Below are 26189 nucleotides of genomic sequence, written 5' to 3' on the forward strand. Positions count from 1 at the left end.
TTTTTTTTTTTTTTTGAGACAAGGTTTCTCTGTATAGCCTGGCTGTACAGGCACTTCCATTGTAAACTAAGCTGGCCTTGAGCTCTGAAATTTTCCTGCCTCTGCCTCCTGAGTGCTGAGATTAAAGCTGTATGGCACCACTGCCCTGCTTTTTTATTTTTAATTTTTATTTGTCAAAATCTTGTTAAAAAAAAGTTCTCTTCTATTTGTTTGTAATGTGTTAATAATTTGTCCACTTGGTTCCCAAGCTTTTGGAGATTTTCTAGTCATGTTTTGTTGTTGATTGCTAGCTGGTTTCCACTGAGGTACGGGGATGAATATCACGTGTTTTATTCTTTCAAATTTAATTGTGTGTGCTTTATTGTTTAAAATGTGGTCTTTCTTGGTAAATCCATGTTAGATTTAAAAGACTGTATAGCCAGCAGTTACTGGAAGAAATAACAGATGTCAGTTATGGCCGGTTGACTGGTGATATTGAGTTCCATTGTGTGCTTCCTCTTCTGTGCTTGCTGTGTGTTTCCACCTAGAATAGAGAAGCATTGAAGTCCCTACCCACAACAGTTGACTCTGCTCTCTTTAGGGTGTTGTCATTTTTTAATGCTTTGTTAGTAGATACACTTAAAGAAGTATTATCTTTTGGGAGAATTCACCCTTTATTTTGATGTGATATTCCCTTTATTCTTAGCATATTTCTTGTTGTGAAGCCTACCTTACCTGAAATCAACATATGCACACCTAATTTATCAGTATTATTCTGGTATCTTCATCCACACTCACTTTATGTGTGTCATTGTATTTAAAGTTGTATTTTTATAGAAGATATATAGCTGGGTGTTGGTTTTTGTTTGGCTTTCACCATTGTATTTTAATTAGTTCATATAGAACATTGACTCAGAGCAATTATTGATATGGCTTAGTTAATATCTATTATAGTGTTGTACTTTTCTCTTTATTTATGTTCTTCCAATTTTGCTCTGTACTCTTGGAAGTTTTATGTGATTCTATTTTCTCTCTTGTTAGCCTAACAGCTATGCTTTTTAATTTTACTCTTTCTTTCTGATTGCCTTAGAGTTGACGGTTGGCACTTCCAAGTGATGCGTTACCAGTTCTCATGTGGTATTAGTACCTTATAATTGTAAATAAGCCTAATCCCTGTCTCTGTCTTTGGAATATATTAGGTTTTAGTAAGAAATATCTCCTTTGGATTCATCTGTTGAACACTTATTCCCCTGGGAATGGCATTATGTGGGAAGGTTCTGAAAATTCTTAAGAGGTAGGACTAAGCTTGCAGCCACTCACTGGAGCTGTGGCCTTGAGGCCTTTACCTTGCCACGGTGCTTTTTGTATCTTTTTCTGTTTCTTTTTTCCCTAAAGATCAACAGACTTCCCTTCCATGTGGTCCTGCCACTCTAATGCTCTGTTTTTAATCTCTGTAGGTGACTGTTCTAGGGTAGGGGTCCTGGGAAGGGTTTATTTATTCTGCCCAGCTCTATAATATTGCATGTGGTGACCCCACCTTCCAAGGGATGGTATTGCCTTTCTGAGGGGTGATCCCCTTACTGGGTCACTTGACTAGCCCAACCTGAATGTTAGGTCTCTACCTAGACCCGCAGATTTTATTCTCTTGATCAGGCCTTACTGTTGATCATTATGTATATTGCATGTTTGGTAACCTTTTCTACAGAATGTAAACATTCTGTTGTTGTTTTCTCTTTGCTTTAAAGATTCGGTGGTCTCTTGATATATCCTCAAACTCAGATATTCTATCTTTATTTGAGGCAAGTCTTTTAAACGCACTACAGGCTTTTTTCCATTTCTCTTGCAGCAGGTCTTTTGATCCTTGGAGTTTCCTTTTGGTTCTGCCGTAGGACTTTGTCCACTGTTCCTATGTGCTGTCTGCTGTGTCCATCACAACCGTCGCGCATTAATAACTTGTTTAAAATCCCCGGTCTGAGAATTCTAATAGTCCTCACTGTTTGCCTCTAATTCCTGTTTCTGCTCCATTTATTGTAACTGATTTTTGCCTTTTAATGGGCTTTGTTCTTTTCCTGATAACTGGATGTGATGTAAAAGGAATTGAAATAAATAGACCTTTAATCATTTAGTGGTAAGTGGTAAGGGGATTGTAGTGATGTGGAATCATTCTTTAATTGTATAAGTAGGTCTGTTTTTTAATTGGTATGATTATAAGTTTCACACATGTTTTTCAATTCCTTCTACTGCCGTAAAGAAAGGTAGCCTAGAGCAGGCAGAATTTATGTATGCCTTTTCTACATGGAAGGATTAAAAAGACTTTGGAGTTATATATCTCCTTCCCGCCATGTTAGTTAGGCTCTCATAACACCCTGTTAGGAGCCAGGCTTATTGGAATATGCTTGTAATCTCAGTACTTTGGAGGCTGGAGGAGGGGAATTGCAGGTTCACCTGTGGTGCTTAGGCTACGTAGTAGGTCTCACAATGTAACTTAATAACCTAGTTAAGTGAGGCTTCTCTGATGGCATATCTCAGAATGATTTGTTTCCCTTCCCACATGTTATATATGTGGGGTGATTTTTCCTTTGTTTTCACTGTGACAATTTGGCCAACGTCTTCTAGGTAGAATATACAAAGGGTGTGGTCCTCTCATGAGTGAAGACTCTGATCCACCGATTGTCCAGCTCTTCTCTGACTAGGTCCAATCTGGGTTTTCCTACCGGATTTCTCATTAGCATGTAGGTGTCTGCTTCCTGGTTACTGTTTCAGTGAGTTGTGATTCTCAGTGTTTGCGTGATTCTCTGTCCAGCTGTACTCTGCTCTCCTATATATATTTCCCTAGCAGGCCTCAGAGAGCTGATGTGTGTATCAGTTCGGTAATTGTGCTTGTTGGGATGAATAGTGAGTTGTAAGCCCCTTATGTACTAGACTGGAAGCGGTATTTTCATATTTGTTGTGCTTTTCATATATAATACTGTATTAATACTTCTCGAGAACCATGTGTCAGCAAAACTAAGACTTTTCAATGCCACAGTGAGCTATTTATGTAAAGTCATCTCTGACAAATTGCCCCTTATTTTCCGCCTTTTTAAAAAGTGATATTCCGCTATCTATTATACTTATTCAAGAATTACAGCTCCACATCTGATTCAGTTCCATGTGACTACCATCTCCTTAGATTTGGGTAAAAACTAAAGTGTTTTTTTTTTTAATCTTTTGAACTGGGTTCTATCAGTAGTCCCTGCCCATCTTGTAGGCTTCTCTAAGCACCGTGCCCTGATGGATACCTCCAGCCCTTTGGGCAATGACTTTCTCCTTCCAGGAGTAAGCTGAGGGTGAGCGACAGTTTCCTTCCCTGGAATTTGCTGGCAGTCTCATCATCTCTTGGCATTTCCTGCTTTGACTTGACATTCTCATCTAAACTGGGCAATGGTGGCTTATCCCGGGATGAGAATGGCAGTCACATTTAATTACTTCTTGGTGATACAGATGTTCCTGATCCTGACAGTGCCACCCAGCCGTGTTTATGCTTACCATTAAGTAATTAGCTGTTTTCCACTTTCGTTTTAGAGAAACTTTGTTCATCTTTACTGGAAATATGTACTCTGAAATAAATCATTGTTTATACATTTTTTAACCTCCTTAAATGACCACTGTTTGATTTTTTTTTTGTGCACTAGAAATTAACTTTGCTTCTCCTAATTCTTTAATTTTTCCTCCAAGCTGTCCCAACTTAGATAATACGTAGCCAGTTGTTTGAAATATAAGAAGTGCAGCCTCATCTTTTCCTACAGTTGCTCCTTTGTCTTAGAAATATGTCTTTAAAGATAGTGTTCACATTTATGCAATGTGAACAACTAGATGAAATTGTGAATAATAGTGGGGAGAAATTATATCTGTGCCTCTTACAGATTCTCCCTAGCAAATACTGTGAAAAGTATGGTTTGCCGTGCTTTAGATACTCCATAATTGCCATGTGGATGTGAGTTGTTATGGTAACTGGGTTTCCCCTTCTATTAAATAACAGAGTAAATGGTTGCTTGAGATGCGATTGAATTGTCAGCTTTCAGGCTAATGTTATCCTGATGGGAAACAGGGTGGAGAGACAATGATGGGGGAAGAGGTGCTGGGGGGAGCGGGGTGGGGTGTGGGGGAATATTGAATGTTAGGAACCACTTACAAAGAAATAAGGGCTTTGCTCTTGAAGTAGGTATCGTTTTAACTCCTCCTTTCTCACTGTTTATCAGTGGATAGAGATGGCGGAAAGTTACTTTGTGGCAACAGGATTACTAATGACAGAAAGTTGAAGCCTCCAGATCATGATTATGAACAGTGGTGCAATGAGTGTCTTCTGTGGTCTCTAACATGAAGTGGAAATGCTTTTTCTTCTGGGAATGTAGGGAGAATGAGTGTTAGGGTTGGTATTCCTTTGTATCCCATGTCAAATACCTTTATTCTTCTCCATTGTTGTGTTTGGTGTAGTGACATTAAGTAGTATAAAATGCTTGCATTATATTTGTTATTAATAGTTAAAGGTTTTGCAAAAAAAAAAAGTTCTGAGTTAATACAGCAGAGGTAGCACCATTTGTGAGTGATGGGTTAGCGAGGAATGATTTGAGGGTACTGAAGGTCGGATAGGCGGTTTATAGTCACCTGGGAGTAACTTGCATTTCAGAAATTGGCTTGATTGTCGAGTCAGGAAGACCTCTAAGTTTCAAACCTTGATAACATGGATGTTGATAGATTTGACAGATTGTATTGACAGAGACAGGAAAGATAAATGAGAGTGAGTTATGAATGATAAACCAGCCAGCTGAGTGTAAGAAGTAGTTGAGGGTGAGAGTCTGAAAACATGTTCTAAAAACTATGGTTTTAAACTACTTCTGATTTTTTTAATTAAAAATAATTTAACTGATACATTAAAATATAAAAAATTGTGCATATTGTTATTCATATTTATGAGATACCCTGTAATGTGTTAATAGATGCAAACTATATTTTTATTGAGCTTTAACTTCATATAGATTTCCCCCATGTTAGTATATACTCTGTGCATTTTGGCAGGTACACATACTTCTGTAAGCAGCATCACTCAAGATGAGAATTAGCCTAGCATCCTAAAAAGGGCCTTCTTACTCGTCATAATCAAATCTGTCACCTTCACCTAACTATTGTTTCCTTTTTCTGTCTTCATCTAATTAAAATTAGAGCTTACAGTGCACAAGGGACCAACTACAGTGACCAAGAGCTGACTCCAAGTCCCAGCAATTTTCCTCTCTGTGTCTAGGCAAGTCATCTTGATTTTCTGACTCAGATGTTTAATATGGTATCAGAAGTGGGGTGACAAATGGCGTAGCTGAGTGGGAGCCATTACTCTACAGCGTCAGGGGCACAGTGCTTTCAGAGTTTGTTTTCTCTTACTGGATGACTGTGGAAACCTCTTCAAGACTTTACTGCTCTGAGCTTTGTCTGTCTGTTTTCAGCCCGGTGGTCAGCAGTAATGAGACCTCCTGGTTCCTCTCAACACTGGAGAATGGAAATGGCTCTGCTTTAACTAAGAATGAAAGCATGTTGTGAAAAGAGACCTAGAGGAGTCTGGACTCCTGGGTCCCCTTGTGGTCCACCAGGGCTTTCCTTTGTGTGTTCCTTGTTCTCAGCTTATCCACTCTAGCTATTCTGGCACACAGTCAGCCCTGTGCCTGTATATGGCCTTTGGGATGTTTTCTGGTTTTGTTGTTGTTGATTTGCTTTGTACTAAAATGACACCCAGAGCATGTGTTAGCCATGCTACAGTTTAAAATTCACTGCCTCTTAACAGGCAACAGTGTTGTACAAACCTTCCCTTTCTGTTGCTCAAGAATATTTTAAACACTTGCTAATGAGCCATGTTCCCATTAAACAGTCCCTTCCCACTTTTCCTGTCTTCTCTCTCTGTCTTACTCTTTACTGCCAGCGACCACTGATCTGCCTTCTGTCTTCACTGGTTTGCCCATTCTGGTTATTGCATATTGGTGGAATCCTATAATGTGATCTTTTGTGTCTGCCTCCTCTTGGCTTGGTATGCGTTCAGGGTTTATCTACAGATTATCCTTTCAGCATGCAATAGGACTTTATTTGGCTATTATGGCTTATTGATCCATGGATGGTTATTAGGTTATTTCATTTCATTTCATTTTATTGTTTTGCTATTGTGAACATCCTGGTATGGACTTTTATTTACAAATTCTTGTTTGAATTAATTGTGGACTCTATCTAGAAGTAGAACTGTGTAGTCATATGATATTGCTTATGTTTAGTATTCTGAGGAACTATCAAACTTTCCCAATAGCTGAACCTTTCTGCATTCCCTTTAGCATGCATATCCTCACAATTGGGAAATTTTCACTCAGACTTGACCCTCCCAGTGAGATCTACCACGAGCACTCTGCTAGCCTTGGAGCATGCTCCGGCTCTCACTCTTATTTCTTTAGCTTGCTTCTTCCCTTTGCATGTTTGTCTGGCTCCTTTTTCAGTTGTATAAATGATGTTTCATCATACTTACCGCTTTATACATGTGGAGACTTTCCTCTGACTCTGAAGACAGAGGACCTGTGTGTCCGGGCAGTCTCTCACACAGTTGTTACTATAAGAGTATGTATGGCTAGTTATAGGAAAATCCAAGTTTCTCGTGTTTATTAAAACTCAGTGAAACAATGGTTACTCACCCTGCATTCTTAACTGCTGGGTAACTAGGTTTGCAACTTCATGATTATTTGCTATTTTGTTGACTAGGTTTTCTGAAGATTTCTCACGGGTCTAGCAAATTAGACATAATTTTCATACTTCACAAATGCCAATTGAGTTTATTTTTCAGGCTAGCAACTTCAACCTCAAAAATAGGCAATTCAATAACTACATATTGGTTTGAAATAGCTTCCTAAAGGCTATGGAAAGCCTTTTGACCTGAGACACAAATGAAAAGGGCCTGGTTATCAGCACACTGTTTCCCGAAGTCTCTTTACTGAGGGAACACTCAAGAGTGCTTTTAAAGATGTCTACTTGTTCCAGGGCTAATCCCAGGGCACAGTAAGATGGAGATATAATTCCATAAAACATGGAGCGTCAGGTTGGAATCTAGGCCAGTGAGCTCTGATACTGATACTCTCAGTGTGGCCTGAGCCACAGGATTAGTTGGGTCTTCTGCTGATAGCCTCGTTCCGAGGGGTTTCTTTTTTTAACCTCACCATTCCATTTGTTCTTTTACATTTGTATTTTTCCTAGAATCCGTTCCCATTTCAAACTCAGTACTAAGAAGAAATTGAGACTACGTCTTTGCAAAGGATTCAATGTTCTTTCTGTGTCAGTGTGCTGGGGCCAACATGAGCTCTTAGTACAGTGATACCCATGGATTATGTGGCAGGAGGATTTGAAAATATTTTGTATTTTTTAAGTAAGACAATTTCAGGTTACATTATTTGAATGTTGTTTCTATTAATTCTGGATATCAAATAGGGGCTAATGATAATATTACGTTATGATTAGAGAATATAATTCTTAGGATAAAATGAAAAGTATTTGGAAACAGAGAACAAGGATGAAAACTGAGGGCCTCCTTCCTGGCTGGATATGTGGCCTAGCATATTGTTTGCTTTCTGGATAGTCTAAGAACAAACAGGTACTGGAGGGCTCATTCCTTTTGTTGGTTAGCACACTGACAAAACACTATAGAACTTTGCAGCATAAATACTCAGTCAGAAAAACGTCTTTATAATTTTTTTCCAGTTCACTTCACGATCTCAGTATCTATCTTATGCTGTTTAAATATCTAACATTTGAAAAAACAGCAGTGACACCAGAAGTGATAGGTAAAAGTCAGAATCAATCCCATTGTTCTTGTCTGTGCCGTGTCCTATGGAGTCTTCACAGTCTCTCTGTGCAGTCTGTTTATGCCCATTTCTGGCTCTCCTGCCAGCAGTAAGGTTCTTGTGGAGTGTTGATAGTCCTCGTCATCCACAGAACCTTGCACAGTAGGCTCTCACTAGGATGGGAATGTAGCACACCCAGAGGCTATGACAACTGGCTGTATTCAGCTGTGCTATCTCGCCTGTCGAAAGGCACTTGAAAATACTCTCAGGATACTGGGAACTGTTCTGAAGCAGCAGTTACTGTAATTCTGTTATAATTATATACAAACCTCTCTCTTTCTCATCTGTAGGGAGGTGGGTAAGAGTTTGGAAACATGGGTGAAAGTGTGATTGATGTGTTTAGGGATGCATGAGCTATGTATGACACACTGTAGCTGTTTCTCTTGAGGAATCTTGAACAGGCACAGACTCTGGGAAGATGTGTTGCAATGCTGTGCACTAATAGGGAGAAACAGAAACGACTGTCCAAGCCACATGCTTCGTCTGGGCTCTGCTCAGGAGATTGCACTGTTGACACATACCGTTTTTCTCTTGCATACCCACAAACCATGAGAGGGCAGCTGTCCAGCACTACACTTAGTGTGTGCCGTCTCGTCTGCCTGCTTTTTCCACCATGGTTTCTACACAGTGTGGTTTCTATTGGAAGTTTATGTTTATTCAGAAGTGGTCAGATTTGAAGTCCAAGATATGAGTAATATTTATTTTTATTTAATATTACTAGGGGGTTTGTTAGACAGTACTCTGCTCCCTGTCTTTGGCAAGAGGTTTTATAGCCTTTTCCGCTGCTTTTCAGAGAAGGATTTGTATTACAAATACATCTTAACTTGTTATTATTGCAGGGTTTCATTTGCTTTAATTTAGAAAATTCCAGGCTTCCTTTATTTTGTCTCTACAAGATTCCAAATTCTCTTCAACTGGGAATATTGAGAAGATATTAGTCGTGGTTTCCGTCCTGAGCTAACTCGATTTGCTTTAGAGAACAAACCACTTAAACAAAGGAAAGAAGAACTGTGTGCTCATTTCGTTCTGAATTCTGTATAGTCTAACGTGCTTCTGTCTGTCTTTCCCACAGGTCCATGTCCAGCCGTCAGAATGGCACCGTGCACTCTTTCTTCCACAGGCCTGGCTTGCGTATATGACTCGAGCATACCATGCTGTTCTACAGGTCAGGACACAAGGGGTGTGCTTTGTGGGGCAGCATTTCCTCCTCATTATTGAGTTTATAACAATGTGTATATACTCTGGGGTTGACTGCACAGCATCTGCCACTGCGTGCTTCTAAGGTCCCAGTGAAAAACCAAGGTTTAACTGCACTAAGGCCCGTGGAAACAAATGAGTTCATTGGGCATATTTACAAACCATGGGTGTGGCTTATTGACATGAATGGGGTGATTCCAAAGCATCCTCCCCAGAAAACTTTTCCCTAGCATGAACGATAGTTTCCTCGTAGTTGAATGGATGAAGCCCCCTTTCCCTAAGCTTCTCTGGCTTTTATCCTTTAGCCTCTCCCTGATACCCCAAGAGCCTGTACCATTAAGGCGATACCTGGTTGGAAGGAGTAGTTGAATACTCAGGTGTGGGTTCCATGACATTCCCCCTTCTCCTCCTATTGAGGAACGCCATTGTTCAGCAAGCCCAGTTGGATGATGTTTTGCAAATGGCACAGCTGACCTTCCGAAGGTGGAAATTGTTCTGCCCAGAGGATTGTGTTGAAAAAGTATAAACGCACTTGGGAAGATAGCACTATCAAAAATGCCATGGTTCCTTTACACATAAGAAGTGTAAGGCACAGGGCAGTAATAGCACAGGCCTTTAATCCCAGCACTCAGGAGGCAGGGGCAGGCAGATCTCTGTGAGTTCACGGCCATCCTGGTCTACAGAGTGAGTTCCAGGACAGCCAGGACTGTTTCACAGAGAAACTCTGTCTTGAAATAACAAAACAAAACAACAACAACAACAAAGAAGACTTGGGACTTCTGTCTCTTGCACACATACCCTTCAAGGAAGAGAAGATGGAAAGATTCTGAGAGTCAGAGACTTGAAGGAGCCGAGTGAAAACAGAGGGCCGACAGCACTCTCTGTCACTCAAAGCGGACAGCAGCTGAGGTTGTCTGTACACCAGGCGGCATTCCCACATGGAGAGGAGGGAGCTCATGGTTCTGCACTCCAAGCAGAGAAGCTGTTGATAGTCGATGGCATGTGGGGGAAGGAGAGTCAGTTTTATGTTGACCAGGCTCCAGTGGATGGTCCCTCTCTCGTGAGTCTATCAGCAAGAGCTAAGATAAGAAAGGGGAGGAAGAGGTGAGGGGTAGAACTGGAAGAGTAAGGGGGAGGAGCTGTGAGTGAATATGTTCCGAATATATAGTATGGGTGTCTCAAAAATTAATACAAATAGTAGGTTAAGTAAAAGAAAAGTAAGGCTTATGTATATAGTTACACTTAAATTCAAATGTGAATATGCCTACGTTTGTGTGCCCCACCCAGACCTCCCTTCTCTGCTCTACTCTCTTCTGTCCTTTTGGCCTTCTGAGTATCCAGCTTGACTGTCCCAGCATATCTGGACTTGAGTGCCCCCCACACTGAGCTCTGCCTCTTGTCTCTACACTGAACCTGCCTGGATCTTTTGCCTCATCTCTTGACCCTTCTCCCAGACATTATGTTTCAGCTATTCCAGATTTTTGTTTTCCGAACATCGGCATATATCCCTGTTGTCCTAGCTTTTGTACATGCTGTTCCTTTCTGCCTCAGAGGCTGTCCTTCCCTATATGCTCGCCTCGTTTTAACTTGTTCTTTAGAGTAGTTGGGGAAGGTACTTGGTGCACTTAACTCCTGTCCCTCACTGGATTATAGGCTCTTCTCCTCTCACATTGGTAACCCTCTTTTTCTTTCTTTCTTTTTTTTTGAAGCTCTTATCATATTGATTTTTTAATTAATTAATAGTTAATTAATTAATTTTGTATCCCAACTGCAGTTTCCTCTTTTTCCTTTTCTTCCAGTACCCGCCTTGTCCCCACCCCCAACCCACTCCTCTGTTTCTGTTCCAGAAAGGGCTGGCCTTCCATGGATATCAGCAAAATATGGCAAGTCAAGTTGCAGTAAGACTAGTTGTCTCCCCATGTATTAAGACTGGGCAAGGAGACCCAGTATGAGGAATAGGCTCCCAAAAGCCAGCAGAAGAGTGGGAGACGGCCCTCCTCTCACTGTTAGGAGTCCCACAGAAGACCGAGCTACAGGACTGTAACATACTTGCAGATGGCATAGGTCCATCCACGTAGGTTCCCTGGCTGCCAGCGCAGTCTCTGAGGATCCCTCGAGCTCCTCCTAATGTTTGGCTGAGTCTGCATCTGTTTCCATCCCTTGCTGGAAGAAGCCTCTCTGATGACAGTTGGCTAGCCACCAATCTATGAGTGTAGCAGATTATTGTTAGGGATCATTTCAGGGACTTTTTATTATTTTATCTGATTTTTGCCTCCAGCCGTGTTTGTTTGTGACCTAGGTCTCCTGGTCATCCAGCCTTTGGGTCTTGGTGCTTCAGGCAATGTCAGGGGTGGGCATACTTTCCTGGCATGGGTTGGGGACTCCCTCAGGCTCTAGGCCACCCTCACCTTAGCACACTCCATAGGCAGGGCAGACTGTTGTCTGGTACCTGCAGTTGTCTTTATTCCTTCAGGACTTCCTTTGCTGTTGTCTGCTGTCTGTGTCTGAAACAACAGTTGCTCTCCAGATATATAAAAACACACTCAGTTGGCCTACTTTCAATCCAGGATTACAAATGTTAATGTAGTTTTTAAATGTCAAATATAGTTTTTATCAGCTGGGAACTATTCAAATGGGCAAGGTTGAATTCTGTTTTGTGGCTGGAAAGTCATTGTTAAGAATGGTGTGTGCTGGGGGAGGGCGCTGAGATTACTTACGTGACATGCGCAGAAGAAGACTTTTATGGAGTTTAAGGAATCATGGTGTCATAGGTGAGAATGGTGTCTGCTCTGTAAGGGCACAGAGAGTGAGAGCCAGAGCATGGGCCGGAAGGGAAATGACTGAGTTTCTGGACTTTTGTGTTCCCATCTCAAACCTTGGTGCAGCAGAGCAAGTATTTAACCTAGAATTGGTAAAAGTGTAGAGCTTCTGACTCTTTAGAACTGAGCAGGAGCCCAGGGTCTCTGCATCCTCAACACCAGGTCCTTCTAAGGTGCTTAGTCTGCAGCCATTTTAAACACCATTGTTTTAGTGTCCCCACTGTAATTTGCAGAGCAAAACAGCAGCCTCAACTCAGGAATTCTGGTCCCTGGCTCCCTGTTATTTACCCAGGGTTTCTTCTCCCAAGTCTGGGTGCTCCTTATATTTTGAATAGTTCCTGGGTAAAGGAATGAGCTTCCGTCTGTGTGCTTCTGTGTCCTCATCATATACCACCAGACAGTTTCTATTCATGAGGAGAGATTCCAAGGCAGGACACAGACTTCATCTTCATGTCTCCCTCAGTCACTTTGCAGTTTTTCCCGGCCAGGCACAGTGCTGAGCATGTGGGTTACAGAAGGAAATGCCCCGTCCAGTCAAGGGAGCTACAGGCACCTTAGTGGTTTCACTGCAGCGTTCTCCATGCTTAACTACAGAAGGGACAAAATTCTGCAGACACCTGGACAGAAGGAAATGAGCAGCTGCTACAGTCAGCTGAGAATTTATATTGCTTTAAGGCAGTAGTTCCCAACCTGTGGGTCACGGCCCCTTTGGCAAACTTCTGTCTCCAAAACTATTTACATTAAGATTCATAACAGTAACAGCTGTAGAGTAGCAATGAAAGCAATGTTATGGTGGGGATCACCACAGCATGAGGAACTGTGTCCAAGGGCTGCAGCATTAGGAGGGTGAGAACCACTGCTTTAAGGGGAAGAAGGGCTAAGTTGAACAGGATTGTGATATAATTCACACTTTACAAAAGTTTCTGTTTTCTCCATAACTGCTGCTATTGATTGACTAACTAGTATGTAGCTAACATTTAATATACACCATTTCAGTTTATCTTGACAGAAACCCCGTGAAGTATATGTTATCAAACCCATGTATAATGGTATTATCGGTGGACAAGCAGGGTCAACTAGGAAAGGAAAGCAAACAGCTCAAAGCCAACAGTTGGTAAATGGGAGAAATAGAATTTAATTCAGGAATCTTCTGATTCTAAGGCCTCACGTAGTTTGCCTAGCACCATCATCAGTTATAGTAGTAAGTAACACAGGTTGGTGTAACACTTTATTTCCTCATTACATTCATTAACTTAGTGTGCGTCTGTGCCTACGTGGGTGTAGGCATGCCATGGTACACACGTGGAAATAAGAGGAGTTTGTGAGAATAGTAGGTGCGGGTCTCGGGACTGAATCCAGGTCATCAGGATGGGAGGGCGTGTCCTACCTGCTGGGCCAGCCTTCTTGTACCCGGCTAACAAAGGGCGAATCTATTTGTGAGAAGTTTTTTTATTTTTAATAATGTAGGTCAGGTATTCTCTTCTGCTGGCGTAGTGATGTGTGCATTTGTCTGCTTTCGCTTAAGACCTCTTCACATCCTGTTGCATTTACAGTCGGTGAAAACGTGAGCCTGAAAGGCTCGAGTGAGGAACTCAGCAGTGTGCCGTAGGTTTGTCGCCACTGCCTGAGAGGCACTGATGGGCTTGGCCGCTGAGTTTGACTGTATTTGGAACTTACAGCATCCTAGGTGAACTGGAGCAGCGTTGAGTTCCTCGCCTATTACAAGAATCTGTGTCCTGGAGGTGTCTTCTGTTAGTTGCAGCAGCTATGCATACTCCTGTCTGTTGCTGGGCAGGTTTGGTAGCATTAAAGTCCATCAGTTAGAGGAGCCTTTTCCTTGGTTAACCTTAGGTGACAGGCTGAAAGGGGTTCGTCCTACACTAGTTCCTAGACATGGGTAGTGATAGGGCACGGATAGTTTGAGACCTGAATGCTGCTAGTGCCTTCTGCTTAGTCATCTCCCGACTTACCCAAGTTTTCCAGAGGAGCGTGGGATTCGAATTGCATGTCAGTTTTCCGGACGTGCTAGAAGTAGGTGGATTTCTTCCCATCCAGGGAGAAAATACAGAGACAGACTGATCAGGTGTTCTCATACTGTCTCGCTAGCGAGTGTTCTAATTGGCTCTTCACCAACCTGGTTGGCAAGGAACTTTCTATTCTTTCCTTTGTTTTGTTGCTCTTTTTGGATGCTGAGGAAGTTCAGGCCTCCAGCTCTGTGAAAAAGTCTCTTTGAGAGCATGTGATGTCACACAGGAGAGAGTTATAAAGGCTGGTTGATGTGGACATGCTTCCTTGGTTGGTTAGCTACCTATTAAACAGTCTGAAATTAATGCTGTAATTGTGAACTAAGATCTGTAATAAGTTAACTTCTGAGCACTTGAATTTTTTCTTTTGTGTAGATTTTGGTGCGGGAGATTGGACCCAGGGCCATGCATGTGTTAAGTGTGTGCTCTGTCACTGAGCTACAAACTGCCCTCTGTTGCTTCTTTTTAACATAGACTAAACTGGGTGTAAGTGTTTATTGCATCCTCGAGTCCTTCTTTGTATTGTCTACTGATAGTAAGAGGGATGAATGGATTACTAATTGGAATCTATGCATGACCTAAAAACCTCAGTTCAGGTGATTATTTCAGCTTGTTCTTTCCCAGTTTTTCTGCTTTAACCAAATGAAAACGATTTTACACTTCCTGCCTTTCTAGGAGACCAGTATAAAGGTTAAACATCAGCAATATCTTTTTTAAAATTTATTTATTTATTAAAGATTTCTGCCTCCTCCCCACCACCGCCTCCCATTTCCCTCCCCCTCCCCCGATCAAGTCCCCCTCCTTCATCAGCTCGAAGAGCCATCAGGGTTCAGTTTGACAGTCTCTGACACTTTATTGTGAGAGAATACCTTAGGACCCTGTCTTTAGTTACTTTTCCTTTGCTAAACACCATGACCAAGGTAAGTTATAAAAGAAAAATTTCCAAACGTCAGAGCCCTCCCTCAGTGACACACCTCCTCCCATAAGGTCATACTTTTCACTCCTTCCCAAACAGTTCCACCGACTGGGAACCAAGCATTCAAATATATGAGCCTATTGGGGGCATTGTCATTCAAAGCACCATGGACACTAAGTAGTCAATGAGAAAGCGACAACCAGTTGCCCATATCTCACCCACGCTGTGGGAGGCATGGAAGTCGGTGAGGAACTTGTGGGGAGAAAGCAGGGGTTCAGTAAGAGCAGGAATAATAGATGGTAGTGGGGGTGTATCTGATCAAAATACACACACACACACACACGTGTGTGTGTGTGTGTGTGTGTGTGTGTGTGTGTGTGTCACAGTGTTTGATTTCTAGCAACCATGTCAGGTGGCTGATTGGCTGTTCCCAGACTGTTTTGCCAGGGAGTATTCAGATTAGCTATGGGGGGGGTTGGTATTATCATTCAGAGCACAACAGACACTAAGTAGTCTAATTGGCTATTCACTGTAGCTCCAGAAAATATAATGCCCTCATCTAGCCTTAATGGGCAGCTGCACACACATACGTATATTTACACACAAACACATGAATATAATTTTTAATTTAAAAAAAGTTGGACAGACAGGAATCTAGAGTTAGTAGACCTTTGAAAGGATGCGCAACCTCATTAGTAAACAGTGAAATCAAATTAAACCATGGTGGGTATCTCAAGAATGATGATGCTCTACTGAAGATATTCATAATGATATGAAATAACCATAATAAATGACTTTATTATTTTTTAATTAAAAGTTCTGTTTTATTATTTTATGTGTGTGTGGTTTTGCCTGCATATTTTGTTCCACTTACATGCAGTACCCACATAGGCCTGAAGATGGCATAAGATCCCATTGGAACTGGATTGCAGATGGTTCTGAGATGCTATGTGGGTGCTGGGAATCAATTCTGGGTCCTCTAGAAGAGCAATCAGTGCTTTTCAACTCCACACTGTCTCTCCACCCCCAAACCTTCTAGAAATAGCTAAGCATTGCTCTGTATGCTTAATAAAATCTGAGCTCTTGTCCAAGTTAGAATCCATCAGTAAACTACTATTTTAATTACATTAGATAATATCATTGATAACGGAATAAAGGAATAATGGAATAAAGTGAAATACCTGATTACAGTAATACAGTAAAAACTAAAAGGTTTAATAATTGGAAGGTGTTGGTCTTAAAGGAACAATATTAACTATATTTTTGTTACATGGCTGAAGTTGGCATGTTTTTATAAGTTCATCCAAGAAGTATTAATGAATACTAGTGATTACCATTTTTCACATAATGCCTGCACCTCAAGTTCTGCATTCTCATCTAATTAATCTCCTGCTGTGCTGTCATGACAGTGGTGTTCAGACCTCAGTCTTTGCATATCTAAAATTATCAGCTGCCATTGCCATGTCGTGGACTTTTAAAACGGGACTGTGAGAAGCAGATGTGCTTTGAAAGGCCTGAAGTGAAGCCTGAACTGGCTGATCTTGCAGCCTCTTTAGGCCTCTTCCCTAGCGATTGCAGGAATTCACCGAGCAGGGATGTGAGTGACTCACTGACTTTCAAGGTCTACTATGCCATCAGGACCACTTGTGGCCGGTTTCCAAGGGAATTTTAGCCAGCAGCTCTGCATGCTGATCCATCTTGTGTGGTTTGCAGGGCAGGATAGCGGAGCTGGAACTGCAGTTGCAGCATGGGAAAGAAGGACCCGAGGAGGTGCAGTACAAGCGAAACACAGCCTGGCTCTGGTAAGCGGATGACAATCGGCTGCACACTGTTGTCACAGGACGTGAGCATTGAAGGGAACAGTAAATGCCTTAAATGCTTCCGTGCTGACTGCATTACCTTTTGTGTGAGCCAGAGGGAACTCGATAAGTTTATCACCTACTCCCTATATACGTTTGTATGCATCCATGCTTGCATTCCTATCCCTCGGGGTCTGTGAGGGATTGTTACCAGTATCCCCTGCAGAGAGCAAAGCCTACTGAGGTCATGTCTCATATACACAGCATAGTGCTTACATGTAATGTATGCACATCCTCCTACATAGAAATCACCTCCAGATTACTGTGCTAACCTCTACAATGTTATTCTGGGACTATCCTTGTGAACTATTAATGCTCCAGGAAAGTGACAAGAGTCTACACAAGTCCAGTCCAGATATAATGTTGCCCAAATATTTGTAATCTGTGTTTGATTATATTTATAGACTTGGAACTCACGGGTACAGAGGGCTAACTGTACTACTATGTCTCTACTTTTTTTTTCTAGTGCAGTGTGGGAATGGTTTGGTCCCCTCAGCGTTGTTTCTTTAACTGATTGTTTTAGTCCTTTTGAGTAAAAATTCTATTTCCCCAGTCAATGCATTGCCATTCCCCCTCATATGGAGTCTGGAATTTCTCCTCTTCTCCTTTCTACATGATGATGATCTTCCTAACTCAGACCTTCAATTTCTCAGCAGATGTTCTCTGGGGTGTCCTTACTGTATTCCCCAGAATTTATAAATAGGGGAGTGTTGTTTCTCTAGAGCCAGGGACAGAGAGTAGTCCAAGAAGGGGACCAGCATTGTGTCAAATATTGAAGATGGAGATTGAGAACTGAGTGTTCAGTCTAGCTTCTTGGAAGTCTTCTGTGACCGCGAAGGGAACTGTTTGGGTGGAATTGTGGGATAAAAGCCAGACTAGGGATGGACTTGAAGCAGACCCAGTTACTTCTATTCTGAAAGGGTCTGATGCGAAAGAGTGGTCATGGTGTCAGTAGCAGTTGGAGGGCCTTTCTTCCCTGGGAGCGTAGATACTACAGCATCTTCACTTGTTGAGGGCAAGGATACAGGAAGGGGAAACTGGTGGTGCAGTGGAGAGAGTCGGGCCAGGAGGAGCTCAGGGAACCACGCGTGTCTGTTAATAGACAGCTCCTCAGTAGTTACTGTCACATGCTGAAAAGTAAAAGACTACAGAAAGTGTGGACAATCTGTAGGGAAATTCGTCATTGAATTACTTTTAAAATTATGCTTGTGGTCTATTAGAGCCATTGCAGTTGGTTCTTCAGGATGACTTATTCTCAGGAAATCTGACTCGACTTACTAAGGGTTTATTATGTCAGGTGCAAAAAGTTCTGAATATTAAGTTTTATATTCATAAAAAAATGTTGATGGGCTGGAGAAATGGTTCCACAGTTAAGAGTACTTTCTGTCCTTACAAAGGACCTGAGCTTAGCTCCCAGCAATCACACAAGGTGGCTCCCAACCACTTGAAATTTCAGTTCCAGGGATTTAATACCATCTTCTGCCCTCTGCGGACACCCATACATATGGGGTGCGTGCACACACAACACCACATGCATACACATCAATAAAAATAAATCTTCAAAGATTTAAAAACAATGTAAATCCCACACACAGTGCCTTCTACTCTACCTCAGAGCTCCTATGTTGAAAAAGATGTTTTAGTCTGTAAATATTTAAACTGAGCATACCTTCCAGCCCATAGGTATAATTATCTTCTTTTGGCATTGGTATTTGAAGCTGTATTTTATATATGCATATAGTGATTTCTGTATATACAGTTTGGATACAGTAAATTGATATTGTGGTGAGCTCTCATGCAAAAAGGAGAGAACAATATCATTTGGGGCGACCATTACAGAGATACAGTAGACTGGGTGGCTTCAACAACAGAAGATTTTTCCCAGTTCTGGAATCTGGGAACCAGTTAAGTCCTCCCATCCTGTGTATCCTTACATGGGGGAAATGGAAAGAAAGCAAGCTTCCTCATACCTGTTCCTGTGCGAGCACCGAGTCTATCTGTGAAGGCTCTACCTCCAATTACTATTAGATTTGGGTGAACTCAGCATAGGTTTAGGAGAAGGCAACACTCAGTCCATGGAAGAGTAAAGCAAAGGGCAGCTATGCCCCCTCTACTCCACGGGGCTGGCACTGACAGCTGTGCCCGCACCACTCCACGGGGCTGGTACTGACAACCGAGCACCCACCACTCCACGGGGCTGGAACTGACAACACTGCCTGTCTGGCCTGCTTGGTTACATTTTCTCCTTACCCATATTCACTAAGTGATCCTACAAAGAAGGGAGTAAAGCTGACTCTGGAATAAAGCTCTTACTATTGTCACTCTGGAGTAAAGCTGACTCTGGAATAAAGCTCTTACTATCTACCTTTTCCAAGGCCAGTTCTACACTTGTACTTTTAAAGCCCAGAGGCATTGCTGGAAGTTTTAAATTAATTTCTGACATTCATTATTCATTTGTGTGTCAGAGCATATAGGCCTGCATGTCCTACAATGATTTGGTCTTTTTCCTGGTACCACGTGGTTTCCAGTGATCAAACTTGGGTCCTCGGGTACCTTTGCTTGCTGAGCCATATGACTGGCCTTCTGGAAATTCTTAGAAATTGACCAATAAGGTAGTAGGTGCAGTCGTTGGTGTCATATAAGCTCATGTCTGTTTTCCATCTTTATTGCAGGGTCAGAGACATGCTAACTGATGAGATCACCAAGACAGCTGCAAAGTAAGTCATTTATTCTACCCAAAATACCAATAAACCTTTCACTCCTGGACAGGTACATACACTTTCTCCTTTTAGGGCATTTCATAACATTAAGAACTATAAAGTAATTTTTTTTGGTTACTTTTTTATAGAAAACCACTGTTAACTCCCGTCAACTATATTAATTCCCACCTCATGCCTTTTTGTATGCAGAGGGACGGATGCAAATGCATTCCTTTTTAATAGAGAGATATTCAACCTGAACATGTAACAAATGCCATGTGGTTTGGCTTAAATGTAAAGGATTATAACTTAGTTCAAGGAGGAAAAATGAATTCTGGAGAATGGAAGTTGCATTGGGTATACAAATAGATTATTGAATCTCTGTTGCAATGCAGCAAATAAAATGGGACCCCTCTTACACTTCCTGGTTGCTATGGGGTCCAGTGTGTCTAAAAATCCGATTCTAATTAGCAGTTCATCTGGCATTGGAGAACCCTCATCAGCTCTATGACACACTTTAAAAATGAATTTTATATATACAACAGTAATACAAAGACTCCGTGCAAGGCGATGTCAGTCATATCCTGGCGGTGGTCTGAACAAAAATTAGTTGAGTGTTACTGCCGTGAGGCTTTTTATTTACCTTACACCAAAGCTCACTGAGGAAATTACCCCCTAATGAACTTGCAGGAGCCATCACTTCAGGCCTCTCCGCTAACAAGCTGACTAATTGTTCCTGGCAGCAGAGACACAAGCCAGTTGCAGTCATATCTGCCTTCCACCATCACCCTCTGCTGCTGGGTGTGTTGCCTTGCTTTCTTCATCTCCAATGTCATAGTCACTCTCCTGCCCTGGGATTTCATGTGCACTGAAGCCCGTGTCATATTCTGGCACAGAATGTAGCTATAAAGACTAGGCATGAAGGGAACACAGTAACAGCTGTATAATCACAAAGTGGATCTCAGCCTGTGCTCAGGACTCACCCCTGTGCCCCCCACTGAATAAAGAAGAGAACTGGTGGTCTCCTGTTCACACTGCTGGGGTGGGCATGGGGAAACCCGGTGCAGAAAGGATATTATTTTAGGGATGCATCTGCTTTGCTGCACAGGTAGGGGTGGGTGACCTTGAATTCTTTCCTCTTGTGGTTTATGTTACTGTGCAGTGCTGTTCTTACATCCTCTTTGAAACAGGGCGTTTGGAGCAGAAAGCTTGGACGATAAAGAAACAAGCAGGTTTATGTTCAGACAAACTATAATTTTGCCTCTGAAATCACCTTTATACCTCTGTTCTTGAATCTTATTTCAACACGACCTTTCTCTATAGGTTTCTGAAATAGCACATTGCTACTAGTGCCCAAGCCAATGTATTCAATTCTTAGGGCACACAATGAAACAATCCATATTCTTATGAGATTACTACCTTTTTATCAAAAGCTTCACAGTGTATTTTTGTAGATTTTTGTCTTATAAAGCAGTTGAGATAGTGCTAACTGTGGCAGGAAGAGAACAGGACATTGTTTAAGGTCCAGAGGCTGAATGACAGAGATGGAATAGGAGAAAATGGTGGCCGCTTTCTCTCCACATCTTCCCAGTTGCTTCCTTCACCCAGGCAGAGCCCTCTCTCCTATCCTTTGACAGTTTAGCTGCCTTGGCTGCCTGAGGCCAGGGCTTGTTTCATTCTCTGGCAAGGTAAATGCAGAAAGTAACCTCCAGTCACAGTTACTGACTTGTTCGTTTGAGAGAGTATTTTTGAGAATCAGGGTTATGATAAGGCAGAACCAGAACATGGATAAGACGGATGACTGATGGCAATTTGTTTTCATTATTATTAATTAAATGGGTTTGAACTCAAAGACGAAAATCCCCAAATGATTGGGTCACTTTGCTGATATGTAATGCAATACTCTGTCCCTCGGAAAGCGCCACTGAAGCTCATCCTTCCTTGTGCTTTTTAATTAGGTTAATGACATCAGTTTGTTCCAAAGGACAATTTAATTAAAATGTCAGTGGTGTTGCTTAGATAAAGACTGTACTGATGCTGACATGTTATTATGCAGATCAGTCACAGCTGTTCGACTGGTAGGGGATAGTTATTCGAGTAACAAGGCAGCGAGTTTGTGCCGCTCTGGTCGCAGACTTCACCAGCCAGCTCTTCCTTGATGTTTGCTAAGTATGTAGTGTGTACTATAATCCACGAGTTGATGTTGTGGCTATGTCGCAGGTCTCCAGGCCTTGTGTCTTCTCCAGCTGGGAACCTGACTCATGGACGCTTTGTGTAGACTAGAGCAATTATGTTCTAGCTGGAAATTAATGTCTAGATAAGATTCAGCCTACATCCAAATGATCTCATTACTGTGGCCTGAAATCTATTTTCCTTCATTTTCCACAGTCCGTACACACTCAGGTGTGTCAAGATGAGTGAAATAGAGTGATGAGGAATCCCCGTTTAACCTGCAGCAGGCATGGCTAGAGAGATTGCACAGTGGCTGAGAACATGCACTGCTGTTGTAGAGAACACAAGTTTGCATCTCAGCACCCATGTCAGCACTCACTCCTGCACAGCCTGCCCCGGGGGATCTGATTTCCTCCTCCGGTGTCCACTGGCATGATAACATCAACACACACACATATCATATACTCCCATGGACATGCATACCTACACACAAGTTTAAAAATCAGAATAAATCTTTAAAAAGACATAGGCTAAATTCTCCTTTTAACTTGAGTATTATAACTTTTTATGTAAGATGCATGTTTAATGAGATTTGATATGCAATTCTGGGTAGCCAGAATTAACTGTTTTCTGTGTAGTGAGAAGACTAAAGATTTAATTTTCAGATGACTGGGAATTTTAAACAACTTCATCTTCTTTCCCTCTCCTTCTTCTCCTCCCCCTTCTCCCCCACATCCATCCTCAGGGATCAACATTTCCCCAACCTCAGTAGGAGCCATTTGTTCAGAGCTCTAGGAGTCCTTCCAGTATTTCATCCCAGTTCCCCAGTATGAATGTTGATGCCTTCCTTACTGACTCAAGGCAGACCTCACAGAAGACCCAACTGAAGGGTGGTCAACAAAATGAGCAAGTTGCAGAGCAGGGCTGAGCTGAACTGCTTCTGCTCAAGGTGGGAGGGAGGGAGGCAGAAAGGATTAAGTAAGTGAAAAGACTTGATTCCTATAAAATAGAGGCAAACATGCAAGAACGCATGTTCTCGGATCCAGCTTTGTGCGGAGTGATCTGGAGGTGGGAACCAGGCTTGCCTGGAGAACTGGTGTGAAGGCCATCCTCACCCTCTGCTTCTGCTCTAACCCTGTACTGCCTAGAAGGAATGCATGCAGTGAGCTCAGGCTTAGGCTCCATTCCAGGGCTCTGGGGACATTCTCTGGGGACATTATGAAGATACAGTTATATACCCCGGAGTAGCATCTTGAGATGGGGACGTCCTGCTGCAGACAGCAGCTCATCGTTGTCTCATTCAGCGTTTTCTTCCGTACGATTAGCCTGGGAAGTGTAATAAATGTACATCTTTGCATGCTAAGTATATATGAAAGTTTGGTAATTTTTACGATGCCAAGTTATGAAGTAAAAAATAAGCGTGTTTAGTGTTAATATTAGAAAACTATCATGTGAATTATTTAACAGGACAACTCTCAATCCAAGCAGTCTCAAAACAGTCCTCCCCTCCCATCTCATCTGGAATCATCAAGTCGTATTATGAAATGACTCTAAGGTTTCTGGTCTTGATTTAGTGGGATAAGGGAGAAGGGAGTCATGACAGCCAAACGCTGCCACATCTTTTGTGGGAATAAAGGACACTGTGACCTGGTTCAGGGGGAGCTGCTTCTACACACTGCTGCTTCACAAGGGGCCATTACACTTTGCTAGGTGTTTAATTCTATTTGGGGAATAAATCAATAAATTCAGATTTCCCAAAATGACATGTAATAATATAGCTTGGGAAATTCTTTGTCAGAGAATGAAATAAGATTCATAGGAAGAAAACGTAGACATAAAGAGCTAGCATTTCTAAGTTGCACAAGGTCGTAATGATCATGGTGAGGAGAGTGTCAGCACAGACGTTATTGGTATCTGGGGGATAAACAGACCAATGCCTTCTAAAGTTTACTTTGATTTCAAGACAGGGATAACTAGGTGTCCCTGCCTGTCCTGGAGCTTAGATGATGATGACCTTGAACTCACAGAGATTAGCCTGCCTTTGCTTCCTGAGCGCTGGGATTAAAGGTGTGCACCACCACACCTGGCTGGTTATTTTTATTTTCTATGCATAGTGTTTTGCCTGCATATGTATGTGTATCCTATGTATGCCTGGGCCCCATGGAGTCTGGACGCATGTCAGATTTCTGGAACTGGATTATTGATGGCTGTGAACTGCCATGCTGGGAACTAAAGCCAGGTCCTCTGTGAGAACAAGTAGTCTAAGCACCGAGCGTCTCTGCAGTCCCGTAGCTGCATCCTCTTTCTTGTTTCAGCCAGCTCTGTGCTGCAGTGGCTGTGCTCTCCCACCTTGTCTGCTTTCCCACGATAGTGTCTTCTCTCCTGGAATCTTTTCTAACACAGGGAGAGCCCAGTGGTCAAAGGAAATGCCCTGTTGGCCCTAAGCAGCCTTGCTGTTGTGGTGTCCAAGCATGAAGCCAGCCTTTCCTCAGATTCTGATGGAGTCCTGGAGGTGAGTCGAGGGGATTTAGGGCATGTGGGCTTTGGTTACATCTCTTCAGTCCTGACGTAGGTAGCCTGGGACGAGGTTTGCAAAGTTAAATTCTGTGACCGCATCTTCAAATCTGTTACTTGTTAGCCCTGCTGTCTTCCTGATTCACTTGTGTTTCTGTTCTGCTTTCCCCAGTGTGGTTAAGTGATCATTTCCATCTGAAGGTGCCAATTTTACGAAACAAGGGCCGTCTTTCTGTGATTACATCACTGGTAACCAATCTTAGGAGGTTAACCAGACTTACCGAAAGTGAACAATGCTGTCAGAAAATGATAAATAAGCTGTGTTTACACACTGAAATGTTGTACTTTGCATTTTAATTGTAGATGTCAATGATAAAGTGCCTATTCACTGTTGCAAGGCATTTATTTCTTAATTAAACATGTGGCAGGCTGGCCAATATTCATTTCCAATGTACTTTTTCAGATAATTCATATCTGTCAAAATAAAAGGCTGTGGATTTGTTCTTGTTTAAAGTTCTATTATCTGTTAGCTATCATTATCCAGATATGATGTGGCCTGAGTAGTTAAAAACAAAACAAAACAAAACACAGTCTTTGGAATAACACAGGCCTATATTTAAATTTCATGACTTTGACTTACTAGCTGTAAACCTTTGTATAGTGAGCTACACTTTTAGAGCCTGTTTCCCAATCTCGAAGATGGATTGACAGTACTTCCCAGATAATGGTACTGCAAAAATTAAATGAATTCGCTGACATACAGACACACACACACACACACACACACACACACACACACACACACACCATCTCACGACAGCAGGTAAATGCTAAGCTCTTGATAACTGAAGCCATCACTAACATCACTGTTTCTGTCCGAGAGGAGTGTTTTATGAGCCCTTTGTACTCTTGTTTTTTGTCTTCATTTGGTTTGTTTGGGTTTTTAAGATACGGTCTCACTACATAGCCCAGGTTGGCCTCAACCTCTCTCTCCTGTCGCATTCTCACAAGTACTGGGATCCGAGCTGTCACCTGTTCTGTGTTCTCCTTTCATGGTGCTCTTCTGGATGCAAGGAAATGAACTCCCATCTGTTGAAAAAAGAACTGAAAATACATTGGATTTGGAAACCCTTGGAATTGAAGACAAAACTTAAAGGCTGGGTTTGGGCAGGAAAAAGGTCGCCTCTGACACAGCTATTGGAATCGCTCAGCAGACCATTCCTACTTGCGTCATTTGTTGTCCTTGCCGCTGCCATTTACAATTTACATTCACAGGGTCCTGTGCACATGCCATTGGTAGGCTAAGAGCACAGCTTCATCTGATCATTTAATTTATCTCTAAAGAACTGAGGAGAGAGAAGGAGGTGAGCTTAGAAACAGCCCAGTGAATCAAGGCAACCCTTCCTTGGGTGGAAAATGTGTCTATGGTTTTGTATAGGGCACCACCTAGTACTCTCTCTCCTGTGGGTCATTGTGGTGAGACCCGTCCTGGTTAAGGGTAAGATAAGCACAGTCTAGTCAGACCTCTACTGGACCAAGGTCAGGGAGGGGTCTCTGTCCTCTGAGTCAGGGGCCAACTTTCTTTGATTGGCTAAGTGCAGATCTTCACTCTATCCCTGCCCTGGAGAGCAGCTCCTCTCTCTACCTAAGCACAAGACCCCCTCAGTGAACTTGAGATTCTTAAGTCAGCTGCTTGCTTAGGCCTGCGATGTAGTCCCGCCCTTTGGGGGTGGGACGGCCTCGCCTGCTCTAGTTCATCTGCTTTCTCACTCTCAGTAAACTGTGTACTTTCACTAGTATTCGATGTCCTGCCTAATTTGTTGCTGAAGATACACATAAACCAGTATCACATCCAGTGACATTGTCATCGGTGATCAGGAAAATCAGGACCGTGAGGCAAGGGCTACAGATATGTATTCCATGGAGAGAAGGGGGTACGGCCCAGGGATATTATATGAATGATAAAAGCATAATTAGTTAACATTCAAATATTTAACTTTGTTTTGTTTTAATAATGAAAAAGTTAAGGAAATGTTTCATTTCATTGAAAGATGTAACGGCGTAAATGAATGCAGACAGATTGTAAAAATGTATATACAGCTTTAATGGGGA

At 42.2% G+C, this 26189-nt stretch overlaps 1 protein-coding gene across 3 annotated transcripts in view; it reads left to right on the top strand.

Moving 5' to 3' along the window:
- Positions 1-26189, top strand: part of Focad (focadhesin) — a 290677-nt gene that overhangs the window by 205430 nt on the left and 59058 nt on the right. For all 3 annotated transcript variants that reach the window (XM_005352710.3, XM_026781891.1, XM_026781889.1), the window contains exons 22-25: positions 8950-9042; positions 16547-16635; positions 19365-19409; positions 23967-24075. In XM_005352710.3, coding sequence (XP_005352767.1) covers positions 8950-9042; positions 16547-16635; positions 19365-19409; positions 23967-24075 — 336 coding nt within the window. The remainder of the gene's footprint in view (positions 1-8949; positions 9043-16546; positions 16636-19364; positions 19410-23966; positions 24076-26189) is intronic.

This window comes from Microtus ochrogaster, chromosome 10, assembly GCF_000317375.1.
Source record: "Microtus ochrogaster isolate Prairie Vole_2 chromosome 10, MicOch1.0, whole genome shotgun sequence".
In the NCBI taxonomy this organism is placed as follows: Eukaryota; Metazoa; Chordata; class Mammalia; order Rodentia; family Cricetidae; genus Microtus; species Microtus ochrogaster.